Here is a 20,916-nt window from a genome sequence, read left to right on the forward strand (position 1 = left end):
AACTGAAGATAGACTTCCTGTCTAGCATCTCCCTGAATATGAGTATTTTTACCTCGCTTAGGCTTGAAAAAGCCACTGCTGGCTCCCCCAAGTGTGGCAAGTTTTCCTTCCCCTCTCCTTCCTCTAGGAGCCCTTCCTGGTTTGGCACGTTTTGGACTGTAGCTTGCTCGTCCATTGGATCTGGTTGTGGGTCGTGTTGTGAGTTGTGCATGGGCTGAGCAGTCCATTGTGTGAATACTGGATTCAAGAGCATTAGATCCTCCGGAGCAAAGAAAGGAAGATTTAGAGGTGGGTTCTGAGGCATCTGTTGGTTGGAGTTGCGTGGAATATTCCACATCTGTTGCATGTTATTTCCTAAGTTTTGATTCATTGACGGGGCTCGTTGTTGGAGAATGTTGCTCATCCGCATTTGGTTTACGTAGTTGTTCATGGCTAAGTTCATCCCCTCTGAGATCAACTGAGCTAGGAAGTGTGTGTTTTGGATTATGAGAATAGACTCCTGCCTGTTTATCTCCATGTTGAAAGACACTACATGGCCTTGAAGCCCCAATTCCACCCATAATTGTGGTATATGTTTGGGTGGGCTTGGTGTTTGAGCATAGATCACTGGGTTGGAGGAGAATTGAGGTGGAAGATTTGGTAGATTGTTCATTGTTGGATTTCGAGAGAGATGAATCAGCTGTATCAATCGAAATCTTCTCCTTAATGTGAGTGGAGGTCTTGGCATTTTAGTGAGCTTGGTTGTTTATATGAGGAGTGGTGGGAAGGTGATTGGGGGGTTTCTAATAATTGCCTCTATTTGTATAGCTTGGGCAGATTGTTGCGTAAGGTTTATATCAAAATCCTGCATGGATATGTCCTCCGCCACTTGGCTGCTTTTGTTTTCCAAGTGTTTGAGAGAAGATTGGTTATGAGAGGTGGAACATGCATGGTGGTTCTGAATGTAATTATTATTAGTTTTGTAGTTATTGTTAGTAGAGTAGTTGATTTGTTCTTGGCTTGCTGGATTGGTAATTGTGTGAATTGTGTCCGATTCCATTGTATTAAGCAAAAGATTTTGCTTATTAATCATTCATGGACAATGTGCCACGTCTGTGACATTTGTAAGAAGGACATCTTGTTTTTCATGCAGATTTTTTGTTTTTTGATTTTTTTTGTTTTCCACTTTCCCAAAACCTTGTGTTGTTTAGCTGGTTTAGCAAGACTGCTTTCACCTTCATCATTAGGTTTAGCAACTTAAGTTTTGTCGACAATAGTTAGTTCATTACTAAGATCAGATTGAAATGTGCTTACTAGATTGTTTGGAATATTAGTTAGAATTTGTTTGTTAATGTAACTTAAAGGTTGGGTATTGAGATACTTACCTGACACAGCATCATACATTCGAACATTTATACCTGGGGATATGTTTGCACTAGCCTTTTCCTTCTGTTGATTGACTGCCTTAGCTTTGCCCTTTTTAGGAAAGGAAACTGTCATCCATTCCCCTGCTTGATCAGCCTTGGACAGTGGTGGCTCAATGTCTGATTGGTCTACCTTTTTTTAGTTGGTAAAGTGGCTTGTGAGTATCGCAGACTTGTGTATCCCAGCTTGCCACATGCTTTGCATAGAATATCATCACCTTCATATAAAATGAGTTGTTTATGTTGGCCAATTAGAAGGTAGTTTTGTACTGGTTGCTCCAGAGGCAACTCCACACATAGCCTGTCATATCTACCCCTTAATGTAGCTGAGGTGCATGCATCTACTATGCCAATGCTTGATAGTATAATTCCATCATAAAATTCCGTGGGTAATTGTGGAAGATGAACCCACACAGCTGTATAGCTTTGATGAGCTTCTTTGGCTACAAAATTTGGCACCCATTTTTGAATTGAAAGAAAGAAGCCATTAATGAACCAGGGTCCATTATGCAGTACTTTTTGACATATTTTCCTCCCTGGCCAACTTGACTGTGTAGTAATCTTCTCCAAGATTGATGAGAGGAAAGTTCTCATTAATTTTCCATAGGTCTTGGAGTTTCTTTTTTAAGTAATGATGCACCAGTCGTTTTGCCCATAAGTTTTATGATATCTGAGAATTTCCAAGGGCTATACATACGTTTTATGTCCACCTCAGACAGGATTATTTGCTTCAATTTGTTTGATAACATCCCTGAGTTTGTGTCATCCAATTCAGTTGGCTGGATGTCCATGGGATGTGTTGGGATTTTGTTTACCGTGAAAATGATAATAACAATTAAATTTATTGATGGGACTCTAAAAATACGTGATCTATTTTTATGCTAGTTGTTAAATAGTTGATGCTAGATATGTGAAGATAAAGGATGAAATGCGAGCTAAAATGGAATTATAATCCAACCAAGGGGTTAGCTATTTTGCCTTGGACTGACTGATGAGGGGCCTCGAGGTTGATGCCTAGTCTTAGGCTCGAGCTATCGGGGATAATCAGAAAAGGACTAACAGTTAGAATATAATTAAAGGAGGCTTTTCATGGCCAATGACGAGCAATAAGTGAAGAATAAGTATGGAGGCAATAAATATGAGCAATAATACCGAGAGAATATGTTAGAGAGAAAAGAAAGAGTTGTTGTATATTTCGTCTAGAATAGTCGGAGCAACAGGGTTTACAAAGTGCCAAGGATCCCCCTTATATAGGAGGGGAAATCCCAACATAGTACAAGATACAATAATGATAAAGAAAGCAAGATGGGATAGTTGACTAGCTTTGTGATGTGGGCGCAGACCAGCTTTAGACTAGCTTGATAGACTTAACCGGCCCCGACTGCATTCTTCGGTAACTCCCCATGCCCGTTGGGGTCTTGACCGACATTATCCCCAGGCCGAGTGTCGATAGATCTCGAGTGGGAGGGTACTTTAATCCATGATCTCGAGCCTCCGAGGTGACCTCTCGAAATGCCTTATTAACGAAAAATTGGTTCCCTTGATTTCACCGTATACAGATAGTCCCTGTATTTCTTAGAGAGAAGCGACAAGAAACGATTTTGACATCCCACTCTTCGGGCTTCCCGTAATGACGTCGTGCTGATGACACAAGCCTCCATGATTACCGAAACATTTCATCATTTCGCTTTTCCAGGACCATTTAACGCGTTGCGGTTTCTCATCCTTTAGAGCCATAATGTTGTCATCGATTCAGCTCCTATGGACGCATTGGATGCGCCTGTCGTTACATTTTTTTAGGGCAATAATAGTGTCATCGGTTACGTTACCCCTCTTTCTATAAATGGGGGTCTCCTAGGATCAGCCTTTTACCCAAGTATCTTTCCATACCTATCCATTCCTCCTTTTCCGCTATCTTTATTCTTTGTTGTTCACTATGTTTGGGGTCCATGGCCTCAAGATTTTATGGCGATATCGGGCATGCAACGGCCTATCTCCCGGACCTTCTCTGGTCGAGCGAGATTATGATATTTTTATGTTGTTGTTGTTGTTGTCATCTTCATCAACTCGGGATGACGAAGCCGAGGACTGATTTCCTCCGACCCGAGGAAATATTTGGATTATACACCGCTGCTCAAGAAGGGGCTCGGATTATACACCATTGCTCACCCTCCTCCTCCGGCTTGGCGCATTACACCCCTTTTGGATTCCTTGGGGTGTGGCGGCACTTTCTACTAACTGTTGCCTCCCATACCGGGGAAACGTCTCAAGAAGTGGCTTTAGAGTAATTGCTTGGCGAAATCCATACTAGCCAGGTTTTTCACCCAGCCACTTCTTCATTCCTTCCTTTTCCGTGTCACTTTTCTCTTATCCATCGTTTTCCCCTTCATCGTCTCTCTTTTTGAAGATGCCATTCTGGGAAATTGAGATAAGACTCCCGAGGGGATTGTTCTTGGAAGATATTATCTTTGAGGACACGTGCTTGAGGAGATGATGTCGAAAGTGTTCCTATTGAGGACACACTTTTGAGAACAGGCTAGGTTCTTAGGCTTTTATTGTATGTACACCCTTTTGCTTCTTTGTTCCCGTGTAAGGACCCCTCGTGGACTTTTGTAATCATATCTAAGGACCCCTCGTGGGATTTTTGTAATGGAGTATTTCATGAATACAGACTTTTCCCGATCTGTCTTCGATGCTTGCTACATTCTTTTATGTTTGTGGAGACTCCGAATGCATGACTCTCTCTGTTATTGCTAATACTGAACCCAAATGTGAGTATTCCTTCCGGCCTTTGGTTGATAAAAATGGCTTCGCGCGAAATTCTTTGTGATCCCTTGGATCGAACCCGAATAGTGTCGATAGACTCGGGTCGTCGGGACCTTGACTTCGAGTAAAATGAGAATAATGTTTCGGGCCATGGAATCATGACTTACTAGTTAAACTCCATGGTAACATTTAAGAAGAAATTTGCTCGGGGGCCTGTGGATGGGGGCTACTTTTTATATCTTGAGGGCAGTCCCCGAGCGGAGATTCGTTCAAATTTGGACCACTTGGAAATGCGCTCTGGGCTTAATGTGAATAGCCTTATGGTGCTGTAGATAGATTTTGAAGTAGGGTTTGTCCGATTTTGGATGGTACCAGGGGCCAAGCCCATACGGGTGGAGTTCAAATGCTTATTTCCTTGGAGTCTGATTCCCTTTTGACAAAAATCCCCCGAGGTCGAGTATCACCTCAGGTCTCGTCATGATGTTATTGGCTTCCTGGAGCCTACACTTTCCTTTGATGGAGATCCTCGAGGTCGGGTACCACCTCGGTGTTGGCAAAGACGTCATCAGTTCCCTGGAGCCTAGCCTTGTCTTGATGGAGGTCCTCGAGGTCGGATACCACCTCGGTACTGGAGAGGATATTATCGGTTAGTGTTCTTAACCGGCTTTGAGGCAAGTGAATCTTCGCCATTTTTTACATATATAAATAGGGTTGTTTCTGCCTTTTCGGGGTTACCCCATTTTAAGTAGTTGTCCTTCTCTTTCTGCGCCAACCTTTTGGCACTCCAGCACTAACGCGTCTGCACATATTCCTGCTTTTTAGTTCTCTAATTTTGTGACCGCTGCGGCAGCTATATCGGGGTCTGTCTGATAGTGAGGGAAGAGCTCCGCCTCCGGACTTCAAGATCATCTAGGTCTGCTGACTTTGCGGTGTCGATCGATTATGCCCTTCATTGTTGTTGTCGAAGAAAACGGAGACCGAGTTCGGATGAGTCGCTTTGTCCAGGTGCGGACCACTGACATTATACCCGAGGAGCTTATGCCATTCACTGAGGAATGGAGCTATACTCGTAAGTGGTGCATCTCGTGCTTTACCAGTTTTGTCTATGGCGAAAGCTGGCTTCGTAATCGCGCCTTCCTTTCTTCCTCTGCAGCGATTTCATGGGCACCGAGCAACGTTCTTGATCTGTCGAACTGGGTTTGAGAATTGGTGATCCACTCGACCTATGAGGAACGCGAGTGGCGAGCTTTGTCCTGGGGAAGATGGGAAGCAAAATATCATGGTGAGTGTTGTGTTATTCCTTCCTTGCTATCACCTTCCTTTTCTGCTGACAGCATTTCGGGAGATACTTGAAACCCGGGGTCGCATACACCGAGTGACTGTGCTTTGACCGGAGCAATATCTTTTAAGGCCGAAGGGAATGGATTGGCAAGTGTGCGTTCGGCCTTCGAGGAAGCCCATCGGCTTCACTTTGCGATGAATTTTAGCAAAGGTTTTCAAGCTTTGCGCCTTCCTTTCCTTACAGTGTTTTCTTTTGCAGGCATCTGACAAGCTCGAGTCTGGGCTGCTTCGTTATGAAGCCAGGCTATGGAAAGCGCTGGGTGAGGAGAGATCCCTGAGGCTCCTTTTGTGATGAAAAAGAGGTCGAGTTGGTGCATTTTGCGGCGTGAGGCGAGCCGGAAATTAAACTGCAAAAATCACCTAAAGGGGCAAGTAGTTTTCTATCCCGGATGAGTGTACATTCCGTCTTCTGACTCCTGGGGCTAATACTTAGTTTACTCCAGTTGTATAAAAAGACGGAGGCCCTGGAACGCCTTCGCGGTGAAGTTGGTCGGGCCAGGTGTGAGCGTGATGAGTTGAAAGCTCGGCCAGAGACTGCAGTGAACCGGACTAAGGCTGACCAGGAGATGGAGATCTATTCAAAGAATGTTGCCGATGCTCAAACCGAGCTGAGAAGGATCCTCGATCGCGAAGGGAGGATTGGAGAATATGCTCGTGGCAAGTCTTGAAGAAAGACCCTCGAGGAGACCTGTGATAGGGGTTTCGTCCTCCCGGAGGAGTTGGAGCTAGTGAAGGTGGATGAGAGTGATGCTCAATTGCTTTCGCCCGATGCTAAAAAAGCGAGGATGATACTGGTAGGACGTAGCCCCCAGAGGGAGGGCATAGATTTTTTCATTTGTATGTAACATTTCCGAAGCATGATTGTAGCTGGAGGTTGCATCTCTTGCATGTGTATGAAAGAAAACCTTGCAGCTTTACTCCTTTCGCATCTTTTTCTATCCTGATCTCGGCAAGGCGAGCCAGTTCTTACATTGATAGGAATCATCATCGTAGCGATGTGACCCCGGGGCTAGCTGGATTGGCAACAATGGCTCTCATGCTTAGGCTCGATGCGACCTTTAGTGTAAGCTGGTGTTATAGCTCTTATGCTTTTGATCAACAGTTTTGGGTTTAGTCTCCGAGTCGAGCTTCGACTCGAGCTCACTCTACCCTCAAGGTTTTGTGTTCGCATGGGCAGGCGACAACGGCTCTTACGCCTTGGGTCGAAGTGACCTTTTATATGTACGACCCTGAGGCTCATTAAGCTGGCGACAATGGCTCTTACGTTTTGCCCTTAGGCATGGATAGTTAGCTATTTTGGGTTCAGTCTCCGAATCGGGTTACGACTCGAGCTCATTTTAACCCTCAAACTTTCAAATTTTAAGCTGGTGACAGTGGCTCTTATGCTTTTGGTCAATGTGACCTTTCAGTGTGTGTGACCTTGAGGCTCATTAGGCTGGCGACAATGGCTCTTACGCTTTGCCCTTAGGCATATGTAGGCTTTGTTTTCCTATCGTTAAGGGCTTTTTGAAATGATTTTGCCTGACCCATCGTCGGTTCGGGAAGAACCTCGATTTCAAGTCGTTTGCGGCGATGTTCGAGCACCTCGGAAGGTTTGGCTCATAGGATGAGTAGCTCGAAGCCTTGTGATTTGGAGCTGACATGGTCGAAGATCTTTTTCCTGTCGAGGGTAGCCTGTTTAACCGGTTCTTTTCGAAGTAGATTCGAAGTAATGGCCTATAATTTTGTAGCGATGGTCGGGCGTCCCCGAGTCGCATTAATTCGGCTAGTACAGCCGTATGACTGTAGTCATTTGTGTTTGGCCGGAGCTATTTTTGATCCCGAGTGTAGTAGTTTGGGCGTCTATATTGAGGGTATGCCTTTTTAGGGGTCTTACAAATTCGATATATAGCCTAAACTTCGGGATCGAGTTTATGCCTGTAGTAAGGTCTTACAAAATTTTCATGACATTGAGGTCTTAAAGGTTTTTCTTGTCGTTGAGGTCTTATAGGTTTTTCATGCCGTTAAGGTCTTACAGTTTTTTCATGTCATTGAGGTCTTACAGTTTTTTCATGCCGTTGAGGTCTTACAGGTTTTTCATGTCGTTGAGGTTTTACAGTTTTTTCATGACGTTGAGGTCTTACAGTTTTTTCATGTCGTTGATGTCTTACAGGTTTTTCATACCGTTGAGGTATTACAGTTTTTTCATGTCGTCGAGGTCTTACAGTTTTTTCATGTTGTTGAGGTCTTACAGTTTTTTCATGTCGTTGAGGTCTTACAGGTTTTTTCATGTCGTTGAGGTCTTACAGTTTTTTCATGCCGTTGAGGTCTTACAGATTTTGTTGCTACCTTATGTAGGTCTTACAAGACCGAGTTTGCCCGCTCGAGGTCTTATGGCCCCGTGTTTTGATGAGTCAATGGAGGTGCCGTTTGACGGCAGTCCCCGAGTCGTTGAGCGCTTCTTGACTTGGGAGCCATTTTTGTGAACTTTACATTGCCTCGTCTAAGGCTTACGATTTTGGAGATCCCGACCCAGAGGTCGTGCGCTTTTCCTTTGAGATTTCGACGCTAGTCCCCGAGTACTCGAGGTGCTTTTGGCATTTGAGATGTTTAGCAATTTCTGTGTTGCCTTATCTGAAGGCTTACAATTTCAGAGTCCCGACCCAGAGGTCGTTCAAGTGTTGAATTGTTGACGTCAGTCCCTGAGTATTCGGTACGTTTTCGGCGGAGGAGCTATTTTTGCGAAGGTGCCAAGTCTCCTTTGGAGCACGAGATGCCTTGACAAAAGATGTTCTTCGATTATTTGATACAAGTGTACATGTATCCGTCGTCGGGGGCCCGGGTATATGGACACGGTTCGTTTGACCGTTTGGCCTGGTACATTACTTTCCTATAGGGACCCCGTTTGGCGTTTCTTGGTTTTTCCGAGCGGGTGGCTTTCGGGGGGGATGCCCCCCTGTGTTCGGGGTTGATTGTAAAAGAAGCCTCGAACATTTGTTGAGTTTCCCTTAGGTAGCATGCAGATGTTGCCTCGTTAAAAACCTTGCCGGTAAAACCCTCTTTCGGGATAAAAACCCGGTCAAAGGAAAAGAGTGCAACGGATGCTTTAAAAACTTAAGGTCTTCAAGCTGGGTTAGCATTCTGACCGCTTCGATCAGGCGCCTGCATAAAATTTAGTCTGAAATGCGAAATGAAAAGGGAGATGGTCATACCTTAATATGAGACGCGTCGGCGATGTTTTGAGGATCGATATGTTCCGATCACTCGAGATGAGGATGCGGTACGGTCCTTTATTTTGTTTAACTAGATTTGATCGAGGGTGCGACTCGATTACCTTTCGGCTCTTTTGCGGGTGGAGGTGCGAGCGTTGGTGCCACGTCTTGCACCGTGAACATTTCCCTTTCCGCATAATGTTCCCCGTAGACGGTTTAATTCCGTCCTTTGTTGGGAATTTCATAATTTAGTGAAGAGTGGATGGTACCGCTCTCATGCAGTGTATCCACGGCCATTCGAATAAGGCGTTATACCTCATGTCTCCTTCGATGACATGGATTTAGCGTTTTGGGCCATGCCGGCCACGGTGATCGGGAGGATGATTTCTCCTTTTGTTGTTTCACTTGCCATGTTGAATCCATTGAGGACTCGAGTGGTGGGCATGATTTGGTCGAGCAGTCTGAGCTGCTCTATCACCCTCGACCTGATAATGTTGGCCGAGCTACCTGGATCCACGAGTACATGTTTTATTTGAAAGTAATTTGCAAGGAAAAAGATTACCAGTGCGTCATTGTGAGGTTGAGACAGGGTCTCGGTGTCTTCTTCGCTGAATGTGAGGGTGTCCTCAGGAATATATCCCCGGGTCCGCTTTTCTCTGGTGATGAATATTTTTGTCCTTTTCATTACGGGTTCCTGCGGGGCATCGACGCCTCTCATGATCATGTGGATGACATGTTGTGGCTTGTTTGCCTCGTTCTTCTTGGTCGCCTCTCTTTCCCGGAACTAATTTTTGGCTCGATCGCTAAGGAATTCCCGAAGATGCCCTTTGCTAAGTAGTCGGGCAACCTCTTCTCGGAGTTGGTGGAAATCCTCTGTCCTATGGCCATGTTTGTTGTGAAACTCGCACACTAAGTTGTGATTCCTTTGTGAGGGATCCAATTGTATAGGCCTGGGCCACTTGGTGTCTTTGATTTTACTGATGGCGAACACGATATCCGATACATCGACGTTAAAGTTATATTCTGACAAGTGAGGTGCACCCGCTGGTCCTGCATTCCTATCGAATCTAGCTGTGTTGATGAGTCCTCGAGGATCCTGCCCTTGATCTATTCTCCAATCGTTGCGAGGTAGGTTGCGCCTCGGGGCGTTCCTCCTATCTTTGATGTACGGCTGATATCTTTCTTTATTTGGTTTTGGTTCCTTTGCTAGGAGCCTGCTTGGGTATACTGAGCCCGAGGGGGCTCCCAACTGGTAATCCTTGGCCCTGATTATTGACTGGTACCGGTTGTGGACGTCCGACCAGGTCACAGCTGGATACTCGATCAAATTCTATTTCAATTGCTTTGAATCCACCGAGCTTCGTTCATTCAGAACTTGAGTTAAAGCATGTACTGCCCAATCGTCGGAGACTGGCGGTAGCTCCATCCGTTCCATTTGAAAGCGAGACACGAATTCCCGCAACATCTCGTTCTCCCTTTGCTTAATTTTGAAAACGTCACACTTTCTCGTCGCTACTTTGATGGCACTAGCATGTGCCTTTACAAAGGAGTCTACTAGCATGGTGAATGAATCTATGGAGTTTGGATCCAAGTTGTGATACCACATTATTGCCCCCTTCGAGAGTGTTTCCCCGAACCTTTTCAGCAATACAGACTCAATCTCATCGTTCTTTATATCGTTGCCCTTTACTGAGCAAGTGTAGGCAGTAACGTGTTCATTGGGATCTGAGGTCCCATTGTGCTTTGGGACTTCTGGCATTTTGAACTTCTTTGGAATGGGTTTCGGGGCCGCTTCTTTGGGGAACTACCTTTGTATGAACTTCTTCGAATCCATACCCTTCAGGACCAGGGGTGCGCCCGGGATCTGGTCGACCTTGGAGTTGTAGGTCTCGACCTTCTTATCGTTGGCTCTATCATTTTCTCGCCCGATTCGATCCTTCTGGTGAGGTCCTCGATCATTTTTACGATGGTAGGATCAGCTACCGATCCGTTGTAGCTCGATATCTGGGCGGAGGGAGTAGCTTCCGGTGCTATTGTGCTGGGAGTCTTCGGGTGGCTTTGTAGCTAAGCGATAGCCAGTTGTTGTGCCTGCAACATTTCAAAAATAACATGAAGACTAACTTCTTGTTCTTCCCGGGCTGGGGTTTTTTGGGCTTCCTGTTAGTCACCGTGTTGTATGCTCATGTCGATGTGTGAGGTTTTGTCGACCTGCTGTAAGTCTTGCGAACCTGCGTCCGCTGGAATCGATCCAGGTGGGTTCTGCGGTGGCGCGCCAACAATTGGAATAGCGATACCATTTTCTCCGTAGTTTTCAAGGTTTTCGTTCTCAACTCTGTTCACTGAGCCGGACATTTTGACTTGAAATCGAAGATCTTGGACAAGAAAAAGTGTGAAAGATAACTTGCGTTGTGTAACAAAACTAGCAAGAAAATAATCACTATAATTTTTAGCCACATGGTGGGCGCCAAACTGTTTACCGTGAAAATGGTAATAACAATTAAATTTGTTGATAGGACTCTAAAAATACGTGATCTATTTTTATGCTAGTTGTTAAGCAGTTGATGCTAGATATGTAAAGATAAAAGATGAAATGCGAGTTAAAATGGAATTATAATCGAACCAAGGGGTTAGCTATTCTGGCCTCGGACTGACCGATGAGGGCCTCGAGGTCGATGCCTGGGCTCGGGCTCGAGCTATCGGGGATAATCGGGAAAGGGCTAACAGTTAGGATATAATTAAAGGAGGTTTTTTATGGCCAATGACGAGCAATAAGTGAAGAATAGGTATGAAGGCAATAAATATGAGCAATAATACCGAGAGAATATGTTAGAGAAAAAAGAAAGAGTTCTTGTATATTTCGTGTAGAATAGTCAGAACAACAGGGTTTACAAAGTGCCAAGGATCCCCCTTATATAGGAGAGGAAATCCCAACATAGTACAAGTTACATTAATGATAAAGAAAGCGGGATGGGACTGCTGACTAGATTCATGATGTGGGCGCAGACCAGCTTTAGACTAGCTTGATAGACTTAACCGGCCCCAGCTACATTCTTCGGGAACTCCTCATGCCCGTTGGGGTCTCGACCAACATTATCCCCAGGCCGGGTATCGATAGATCTCGAGGGGGAGGATACTTCGATCCGTGATCTCGAGCCTCCGAGGTGACCTCCCGATATGCCTTATTAACAAGAAACTAGTTCCCCCGATTTCATCGTATACAAATTTCTTCAACCGTTGGAGTAGTATTATTGATGAAGAACTCATCGTGTAGCAGAGTCTCCTTGCAGGACAGTGTGCTTGATGATTGAAGATGGAGTTTGTCAGGTGGTTTGGGAGGAATGTGATTGTGAGTAATGGGATGTTGTTGTAGTGAGAGGTCGCTCATTCTCTCCCTACCTTCTTCATGGAAGTTCGTATTTATACTTTTTAATTCTCAATAACTTTTTCTAAAGAGGGATGCAACACGAGGACTTCCCAGGGGGTCACCCATCTTAGTACTACTCTCGCCCAAGCACGCTTAATTTCGGAGTTCTGATGAGATCCGATGCGTTAGTACTGGTATGATCGCATCCGAGTGATTCTTTCGCTATGGAGGGAAAAGAGACATCTCATGAGGTCCTCACTCAGCTCTCACAAGTTGTTTGGGAATAACCCCACCAAACATTAAAAAACAAAAAGAAAGAAATAAAGAAAGGGAGTGTAAGATTGGTAAGTTTTACCGAAAAGAAGCTAGCCGATCAAATAATGCAAGGGGAACAATGTTTAAAGCATGACTCAGAATAAATTGCTACGTGATGTTACATTTTATTTGCTTTAGCTGCACACTCCATCACATTATTTCGAGTCGGTTACCTTTATACAAAATAAAGGTTGACATGTATGATTTCTTCTATAAAAATAAAAAATAAAATAAAATAAAATCAAAGTTTTAGCAAGGTAAAAGAATTGATAGTCCCACTTAGTGGAGAGGGTAGTGTGTACGCAGATCTTATCCCTACCTGGGATAGAGAGACTGTTTCCAAATAGACCCCGGCATTCTTCCCTCCAAAAGCTTCCCACCTTGCTCTTGGGAAAACTCGAACTCATAACCTCTTGGTTGGAAGTGGAGGTTGCTTACCATCAATCTTTTGAAAGAAAACAAAAAACTCAAGTCAATCTTTTCAGTTAGGTATTCTTGGTAAATATCTCCTTTCAGATGTTCCATATAAAAAGGCACCACCTCTTGAAAAACAAGAACCAGAAAGTTATATCCAAGCTAGAAGGAAAATAATCCAGCCATGGACTTATCAAGCAAGAAAAAAAACATCAATTGTTGTAGAAAATTTCTAACTTTTGGCTTTAATAAATCCCCAATGACCAATGATTCTCCCAAGCATGAAGAAGAAAAACATTCACAAAACATAATCATACATGGTGAAAAACTTGAGAATCATTCTTCTTGTTCTTCTTCGAACAAGGAGGCCGAGATTGATTATCAGAATGAAAATGAACAAAACAATAGTGCCACAATTAAACCAACATTTATTGAGAAGAGGAGAAATTCCAGTGGAGCTTTTAATATTTTTCGGAACTTCATTACTTGTGGAGCTGTGGAGACCAATGACTCCTCAATAGTTACCATGAATCGAACAAATATGCCTTCCTTTGTAGCTGCCAATGAGAAATCGACTAGTTTGTTGATGGAGATTTGTGAAAGTGAGAATTTTGTAGCGTCTCAACAAAGGTTATTAAGCACTGATTATTGGGATATTCAACCAACTAATGGAAGGTAATTTAATTTACATTTTATTCTTTAAAGTACGAAAGGAAACTCCACTTCATAAGATCATGAATTCACAGCTTTGGATCAATAAGAAAGATTTTAATCAGTCTTCCTCTTTAGCTAGCTAATAGTTTAAAACCACATATCAATGAACAGTCCACTTTTTAAATTCTGGTCATTGGAGTTCCAACAAAACTATTACTACTATATCCTTTACGACAAATTAAACTTATTCTTGCATTTTTCTTCTAATTTTATAACGTGAATAAATCTACAGAGATAATGTACTAGTAATATGTATAGTTTTAGTATAAATACGAATAAATGGGGAAATCAAGCAATATATCAATAGCTCCCAATAACGTCTAAGTATAGGGAATATCTTTGAAATAAGGTCAAAACCGTGAGTATAGTTGTTCTAAGTCTTTAAATTAGAAAATACTATTCCTTTTGCAAGAATTTGAAAAATGTTTCACAAGCAAATTAAAACCAAGTAAAGGTTTAAAGACTTCCAAATTTTAAAAACAAAATGTAATGTGTCAATCTTTCTCTAACGAATTAATGTAGATGTAGATGTATTTTACATAATTTACTCCATTCCAGGAAAAGCTGTAACGGGGCGAGTGCTTCCTCCAAGGAGAAGACTGAATTTGGTAGCAACAAATCATTTTCTGCTGCTTACAAACCTCTTAAGAACCCCACCTGCTCGTAAGTTCCATTCAACCAACCCTTATTTTTCCACAAACATTAATGTAATTTTGTCTTCAATGTGAGTAAATGATATTTACGTATTAGAACATTCTATAAAAATCATCTAAATTGTAAAATTTGATTTTTGGAAACACACAAACACACACACACACACACACACACACATATATATATATATATATATATATATATATATATAGAAGCAAACATTTTCTTTTCTTTTTCGATTTGAACTTCAAAGATTTATTTTCACACAAATCGACAAAATTGCATAACATCATCCGTAACGTGTTATTAGCATTATGACTCTAATTACCCTCTTGAATTAATCTAACAAAAAAGAAAAAGTTGCTCCAATGAAGTGTAGTTCTCGTGTACATTGCTTGGCTTGGTATTGAAGCTGATAGGATCGAAATAATTAGGTGTCGAGTGGAAGCTAACAAAATATATCTTCAACGGCGATAAAATGGACAGCAAAAGAGAAATATAACAAAAGAGACACAAATATTTAACCTGATTCGAGCAATTGACATACATCTAATTTCTTGACTCTCTTTCTTGACTCACTAATTTCTTCTTCTTTTCAGTTTTTGGAGCTAGATTCTTCATTTCAACTAAGTTAGGGTACTTCAAAAGCTCTGCATGTACATTTGAATAAAAAGAATCATTGTGTTAAGCTCCGATTAACCGATGCAAATTGATGTTTAAATGGTGATGTAGTGTTACTCAGAGAAAAAGTGAATATAACTTTTTGTAGTACTGAAGTTCCAAGTTTCCATTTTTTCCCCAACCTCTGTGAAGCAACTAAGCTAAACTTTGATACACGGCGAGGCATAGAGACACAAATATTGAAGTTTCCATCAGAAGCCAATCACCCTATAGGAGAAGTTTCTGATAAATTTTAGGCTGCATCTGTAAATGAGAATGCTATGGAAAAAATGATGTGTCCTTTCCTATTAGGATAATGTTGTGTCTAAATGATAAACCAATTTGGCCAAAGAAGGAAGTTTCCTTTTTTTGAAAACCACATCCAATTACTACACTGCAGTGTCTAAAGATGAGCCTCTTGTGTCTGAATATTGTGGTTGCATTGAAAGCATAGTCTCGTGAAAATTTGAAACAAAATGAATCTTTAGGAGTAGTGTGCGATGTAGAAATAAGAGACACTATAGGGTTCGAGCCATGGAAACAGCCCATTGCAGAAATGCAGGGTAAGGCTACTTACAATAGACCCTTATGGTCCGGCCCTTCCCCGTACCCCCGTGTATGGCGGGAGCTTAGTGCACCGGGCCGCCTTTTTTTAAAACAGGTTCTAAGTTGAGTAATATGTTGAGTATTTCAGATAGTATAAATTAAAAGTATGTTTAAGTTATGTTTGTGTTTGCTTTGGCATGGCTAACCCTTATGTGTGAGATGTGATAATTATGAATTGAGTTTAACTTAAGCTTAAGATAGCCTCGTCAAGGTGGTTCAGTTGGTAGAATCAAGCCCGTTGAATGTCAGTTTCAGCTTTGGATCGTGACAAATATTCATCAAAACATTCAAGCAAAACAGAGACAGCAATACAACATACTCTTCGCAATATGTACCATATTCTTTTCCATACGAAAAAATGCGATCGAGGAAATGGAAGTAAGCTGACTTTGCTATATATGAAAATAGAAATAAGCTAAAAGTAGTTCTCCTATCAAACGAGTTCTCATACTTATTCATAAATACAGGGAAAACTCAATATTTATGAGGGAGGAATAAAATCGTCATAAAACCATCACAAATTTTTCCTACATTGATGAATTCCATACAAAAAAATCACAAATCTGTAACAATTTTGTGACAGAGTTATCGTCATGAACTTGTAGTATATGTGGAAGAAGTTCCACCCAAGAATTATTCATATGTATGTATAAGAGCTTAAATTGAAGTAGAGAAGGTACACATACACACACACTCTCTGTTGTGGTGAGCGGCTCTTTTTTACAAATAGAAAAGAGCTCAAGGAATATAAAGTTGACCTATAAAACTCAAGATGTAGGCTTATTATGGACCTGCATTTTCAATATGTAAGCTGCAGGCTTCTTTCTCTTGAGCTTAATCATATGACTTAAAACTTTGGTATAACGACTCACCATTTGCTTGAATTTCAATCCATTCATCAAACTTCCTTCTGGCTGTTTCACCACCAACTGAAGTTGCTTTTCTTCTTCTGTAAAATGGTGTCCTAAAGAAGTTCCTCTACCTTCAATCAGCTGCTTCAAACTCTTCTTCTTATCTTCTTCTTCCTCTTCATTACTAATTACATCTTCTCTGTTTTCCACTGAATTGATTAATTGTTGAGGGTGCTCGGGACTTTTGATAGCTTCTTCTTTGATAATTACTGGTGATTTTCTTGTTCTTTTTGACATACTAATATCATAACGGAGTTTTCTTGGAAAACATTCACTTTCCATATTTTTTTTTTCTTCTTCTTGGTTGTTTTACTATTTGTTTAAGGTGCTTTTTCACAATCGGGTAATTAAATAATTCTAAAGTTTACTATTGAAGGGGTTGCTTAAGGATCAGTTTTGGAGTCATTTTTAAAGGTAAAATGTCAGTTTTCTTGGCTAGTTTTGTCCTAAATATCTCCCGGAATGTGAACATTTGTTCTTTATGCAATGAAGAGAGGTTGGTAGTGATGTTTACTGATGCTATGTGTAGGTGGTGGTTAAAATGGTAACAGTTTATTTACCTCGAATGAGAGGTCTTGGGGGTGGAATTATTTTTTTAAGTAGAAGATCTAAAAATCCCTATTAGTCGCGATGGGACAAATAATTCAATATGGTATTAGATTAGGCAAATATTTCTGAGTTCGAATCACTCTGCAGTTCATTATTACCACAATCCATCATCAAAAAAGTGAATCACATATGAGGAGGCATGTTGAGATATAACTAACTAAATAAAACTTTACTTTTTTTAATAATTTATTTGTTTTAAGTAAAGACTCTTTAACAAATTAAACTTTTAAACGGGCAAAATACCTTATCACCCCTTTAAACTTGTCACGAATTATTAGTTACAGCATTAAACTATTCGTGATCTTAATTACCTCCCTTAACTAGGTCTTTTGAGAGCCATTATCCCCCTGTATGCTGATGTGGCAAATTATGTGGGTGCACTCACCTGCCACGTGGATTTTTCTGTATGTGGTATTTTCTTGAAAAACACAATATATTTTTACCTTTTTTAAGTATGTTACTTTTTTAAATAATTTTTCTATAATACAATTTATAATTAAACTTGGATAGAACTATATTACTTAGGCTAAATTTTTTTATTTTGGCTAAAAATTATAATGTTTTAGTTAATCTTTTTTTGAATTTAACCTGAAAATAAAGATTTATACAATTGAAATAAATAGTCAAGGCAACTAAAAAGTTATAAAAATACATGATTTGAAATTAATTATTTTAGCTATATTTTTTTATAGCTATAAATTATGGTGCTCTAAAAATATATTTTTTTTACAAATTTTACCTGAAAAAGTAAAAATACACAGTTAAAATAAATAGTCATTGTATCAAAAGAAGAGATATAAAGAGTGTAAAATTGCAAAAAAATAAAAATAAAAAAAACTTACTCTATGAATATATTTTTAGAGCAATAAAAAAAAGGACAGTCCGGTGCACAAAGCTCCTGTTATGCGCGGGATCCGGGGAAGGGCCGGACCACAAAGATCTATCGTACGCAGCCTTATCCTGCATTTCTGCAATAAATATTTTTTAGAGCTATAAGTATGTTAGAAATAATAAGTTATTTCTTGCAATTGTTCAATCTTTTTTGTGTTATCATTTCTAGTTAAGTTATTGTTTGATTTTGATTAAGGAAATTGGTTGTAGCTGATGAGGCACAAGGGATTGAACTAGGACAGTAAGTCACAGTAATTTCAGGGAATTTAGGAGGGTATTTTGGGAGTTCAAAGGTTTGAAAATGCTTTAATTGAGTGGTATGTCCAGTAGGGTCTTGATGTGCCTTTAAATTAAACTAATGCTTTAGTTTAATAATAATGGGATTAAGGGGCCACTAGATAATGGGTAATACACTAATGGATTAGTCAAATTTGAGACATTCCTAAGTGGGATTAAATAGTTAATAGACAACTATTAGTGGAAGACTACTTTTTATTTTAAAAGGACCAGTTTAAGAATGATTAACTACCCACTAAGGCCAAGAAATCCGGAGGAGAAAAGGGGATTGAAAATTAGAGAGTACGTTAAAAAGGAGGAGAGTCATTAAAGGCAGGGAGAAAAAAAAAGATGGAAAAAAGATATTGTTTCATTGCATCTGTAGGAGTAATTCGAATTCTTGAACGGTGAATCTGATTCCTTTTGATTGCTTAAGTGTTTCAGTGGTCTACTGGTTCAGTTTCGGGTTTAATATACGCTTGGTTGAGTTTGTTTGTGGTGATATTGGTTGCTGCTGTTCGGTCTTTTTTACAAACTTTCTGGGCTGTGTCGGTAGCCGTTTGGAACTCCCAATTGCTGATGTTGAACTGATGTTGTATTGCTGCCCGTATTACTGCTGTTGCTGATCTCTCTTCTACTTTTATTTCTGTTCCAATTCCAGGTACACTTTTCGAATCGCCTTGATGTAGTTCCTTGAAGTTAACAAATGGAAATATTCACAGATTTGTGTTCATTTGTAGGCTGCCTGTTGTTTACAATTGGAATAATTAATTTTAAACTATGTATTTTTATAAATTTTTAGATGCGTTGACTATTTCAATTGTATAAATCTTTATTTTCAGGTTAAATTCAAAAAAAAGATTAATTAAACTTTATTATTTTTAGCCAAATAAAAAAATTTAGCCTAAATAATATAATTCTATCCAAGTTTTATTATAAATTGTATTCGAAAAAAATATATATAAAAAATTAACATACTTAAAAAGGTAAAAATATATTTTATTTTTTCAAAAAAATGTCACATATCCAGAAAAATCCACATGGCAGGCGAGTACACCCACAAAATTTGTCACATCAGCATCCAGGGGGTAATGGCTCTCAAAAGGCTTAATTAACGGGGATAATTAAGACCACGAATAGTTTAAAACTGTAACTAATAATCTGTGACAAGTTTAGGGGATGATAAAAGGTATTTTGTGTCACACCTCCTTTTTACCTACACCCCCGTGTCAGCAAAGGGGCGTAGAGGGAGTTTTTCCAATTAAAGGACAATCGAAACGGGATTCATTATTAAAGGATCAGAGTCGCCATTTGGGAGATTTATGGTGTCCCAAGTCACCCGTTGAATCCCGAATCGAGGAAAATATTGACTCTGCTTAACAGTCCGCGCACCAGAAATCCGAGTAAGGAATTTTGTTAACTTGGGAGAAGGTGTTAGGCATTCCCGAGTTCCGTGGTTCTAGCACGGTCTCTCAACTGTCATATTCGGCTTATTTATCTAACTTTAATACATGTTGAACCTATGTGTAAATTTAAACTCTTTACCGCTTTTATTATTATTATTTTTTAACAAGAGTTGCGACGTCGCAAAAATACATCTCGAACAACGTCCATCAATGCACCCGTGGTTATCGACACATTTCGACTCCGTCGAGATTTGGATTTGGGTCACATAAATGTGCACCCGAGTTTAAGAAAGTAAATTATTAAAAGCACGCATAAAGTGACTAGCGCGTTATCATTTTGGGAAAGCCATGAAATTTGCTAAACGGCCCGTCCCGAAATCTAAGCAATCAATATATACATTTAACGAGGGCCTCGTGATTAATTTATTTTGTTCGGCGAGGCTCGTCTCATTTTTATTTTAAAAGGGCAAACCTAAAGCAATCTATAATTTTCTACTTTATTTGTCTCTAAAAAAAATAAAAAAATAAAAGGAAAAAGTCCTAATTAATTAATATCACAAAATCGGGGCCTCAAGTTCAAGTCCGGATCCAAACGAAAGGACGAACCTTTTAATTTGAATCCGCTACCTAACTTAAAAGCCCAGTCCATCCTTAAGTGCTAACGTGCCAATTGCCATATCAGTCTTGGGCGCAAAGAGCCCAAGCCATAAAATTCATGCAGGCCAACCGTGAATTTTCAGTGGCCCAAAGTGGGCCTAGGACTAACCTAGTTCAGATGAACAGGATCAGGCCGAGAAGAGCGTGGGATAAGCATTTGCACACTACAATTACTCCAACTCTCTAGAGTGTGTTTACCAAATAATAATAAAATACTACGACGTACGCTCGTTCAAATTAACTACTTATTCGTATCCAATTATTACGACCAATTTGTTTAGTCAGTGCTAATGATGCCTGCTTATTTTAAACAAGTTACTGATGATGCCTACTGATATTGCTAGCCTAAACTATTGATGCCTACTGATATTAAGTTTAACTCGAAATCAAACTTGATGACCCATCATACATTTGCAACTCCAATCATGTTTCTGAATTTGATTTTTAACAAAATAGTGTTATACTAAAATGAGCACTATCTATACTAAAGCGGTTGCTAGATAATCATGAATTCAAGTAGTCCCAAAACAAACCAGCGCACATTCGAACATTCTGATGCTTCTGTTTCTAATTAAATTATTGTCCCTAACTAGTTGCCTACTTTGACATGAATCATTTATAGCAGAATAAATCAAGAGTTCAAATAACTTCATCTAGTACTAATTGTTATGGTAAAGCAAACTGACAACCTAGCAGCTCAAATTTGTAAACTAACAGCATGTTAACATGAGCATAGCA

General features: G+C 40.4%; 1 protein-coding gene and 1 non-coding gene across 2 annotated transcripts; one reads left to right on the plus strand and one right to left on the minus strand.

Annotated features, from left to right (window-relative positions):
- Positions 1-12,154: 12,154 nt before the first annotated feature.
- LOC142181394 (5S ribosomal RNA) lies at positions 12,155-12,273 on the minus strand. Its single transcript, XR_012710056.1, has one exon. It is a non-coding gene; the product is annotated as a 5S ribosomal RNA (ribosomal RNA).
- A 682-nt stretch (positions 12,274-12,955) lies between these two features.
- LOC107805731 (uncharacterized) lies at positions 12,956-14,266 on the plus strand. Its single transcript, XM_016629801.2, has 2 exons — positions 12,956-13,469; positions 14,067-14,266. Exons 1-2 carry the CDS (start codon positions 12,979-12,981, stop codon positions 14,173-14,175), a joined length of 600 nt encoding a protein of 199 aa, XP_016485287.2. The 5' UTR covers positions 12,956-12,978; the 3' UTR covers positions 14,176-14,266.
- The last annotated feature ends 6,650 nt before the right edge of the window (positions 14,267-20,916 follow it).

The sequence above is a fragment of the Nicotiana tabacum genome, chromosome 5 (genome assembly GCF_000715075.1).
Source record: "Nicotiana tabacum cultivar K326 chromosome 5, ASM71507v2, whole genome shotgun sequence".
NCBI lineage: Eukaryota > Viridiplantae > Streptophyta > Magnoliopsida > Solanales > Solanaceae > Nicotiana > Nicotiana tabacum.

Coding starts and splice junctions, on each gene's coding strand:
- LOC107805731 (XM_016629801.2), top strand. CDS start 12,979: ATGGACTTATCAAGCAAGAAAAAAAACATCAATTGTTGTAGAAAATTT. Junction 13,470..14,066: donor ATTCAACCAACTAATGGAAG/GTAATTTAATTT, acceptor ACTCCATTCCAG/GAAAAGCTGTAACGGGGCGA.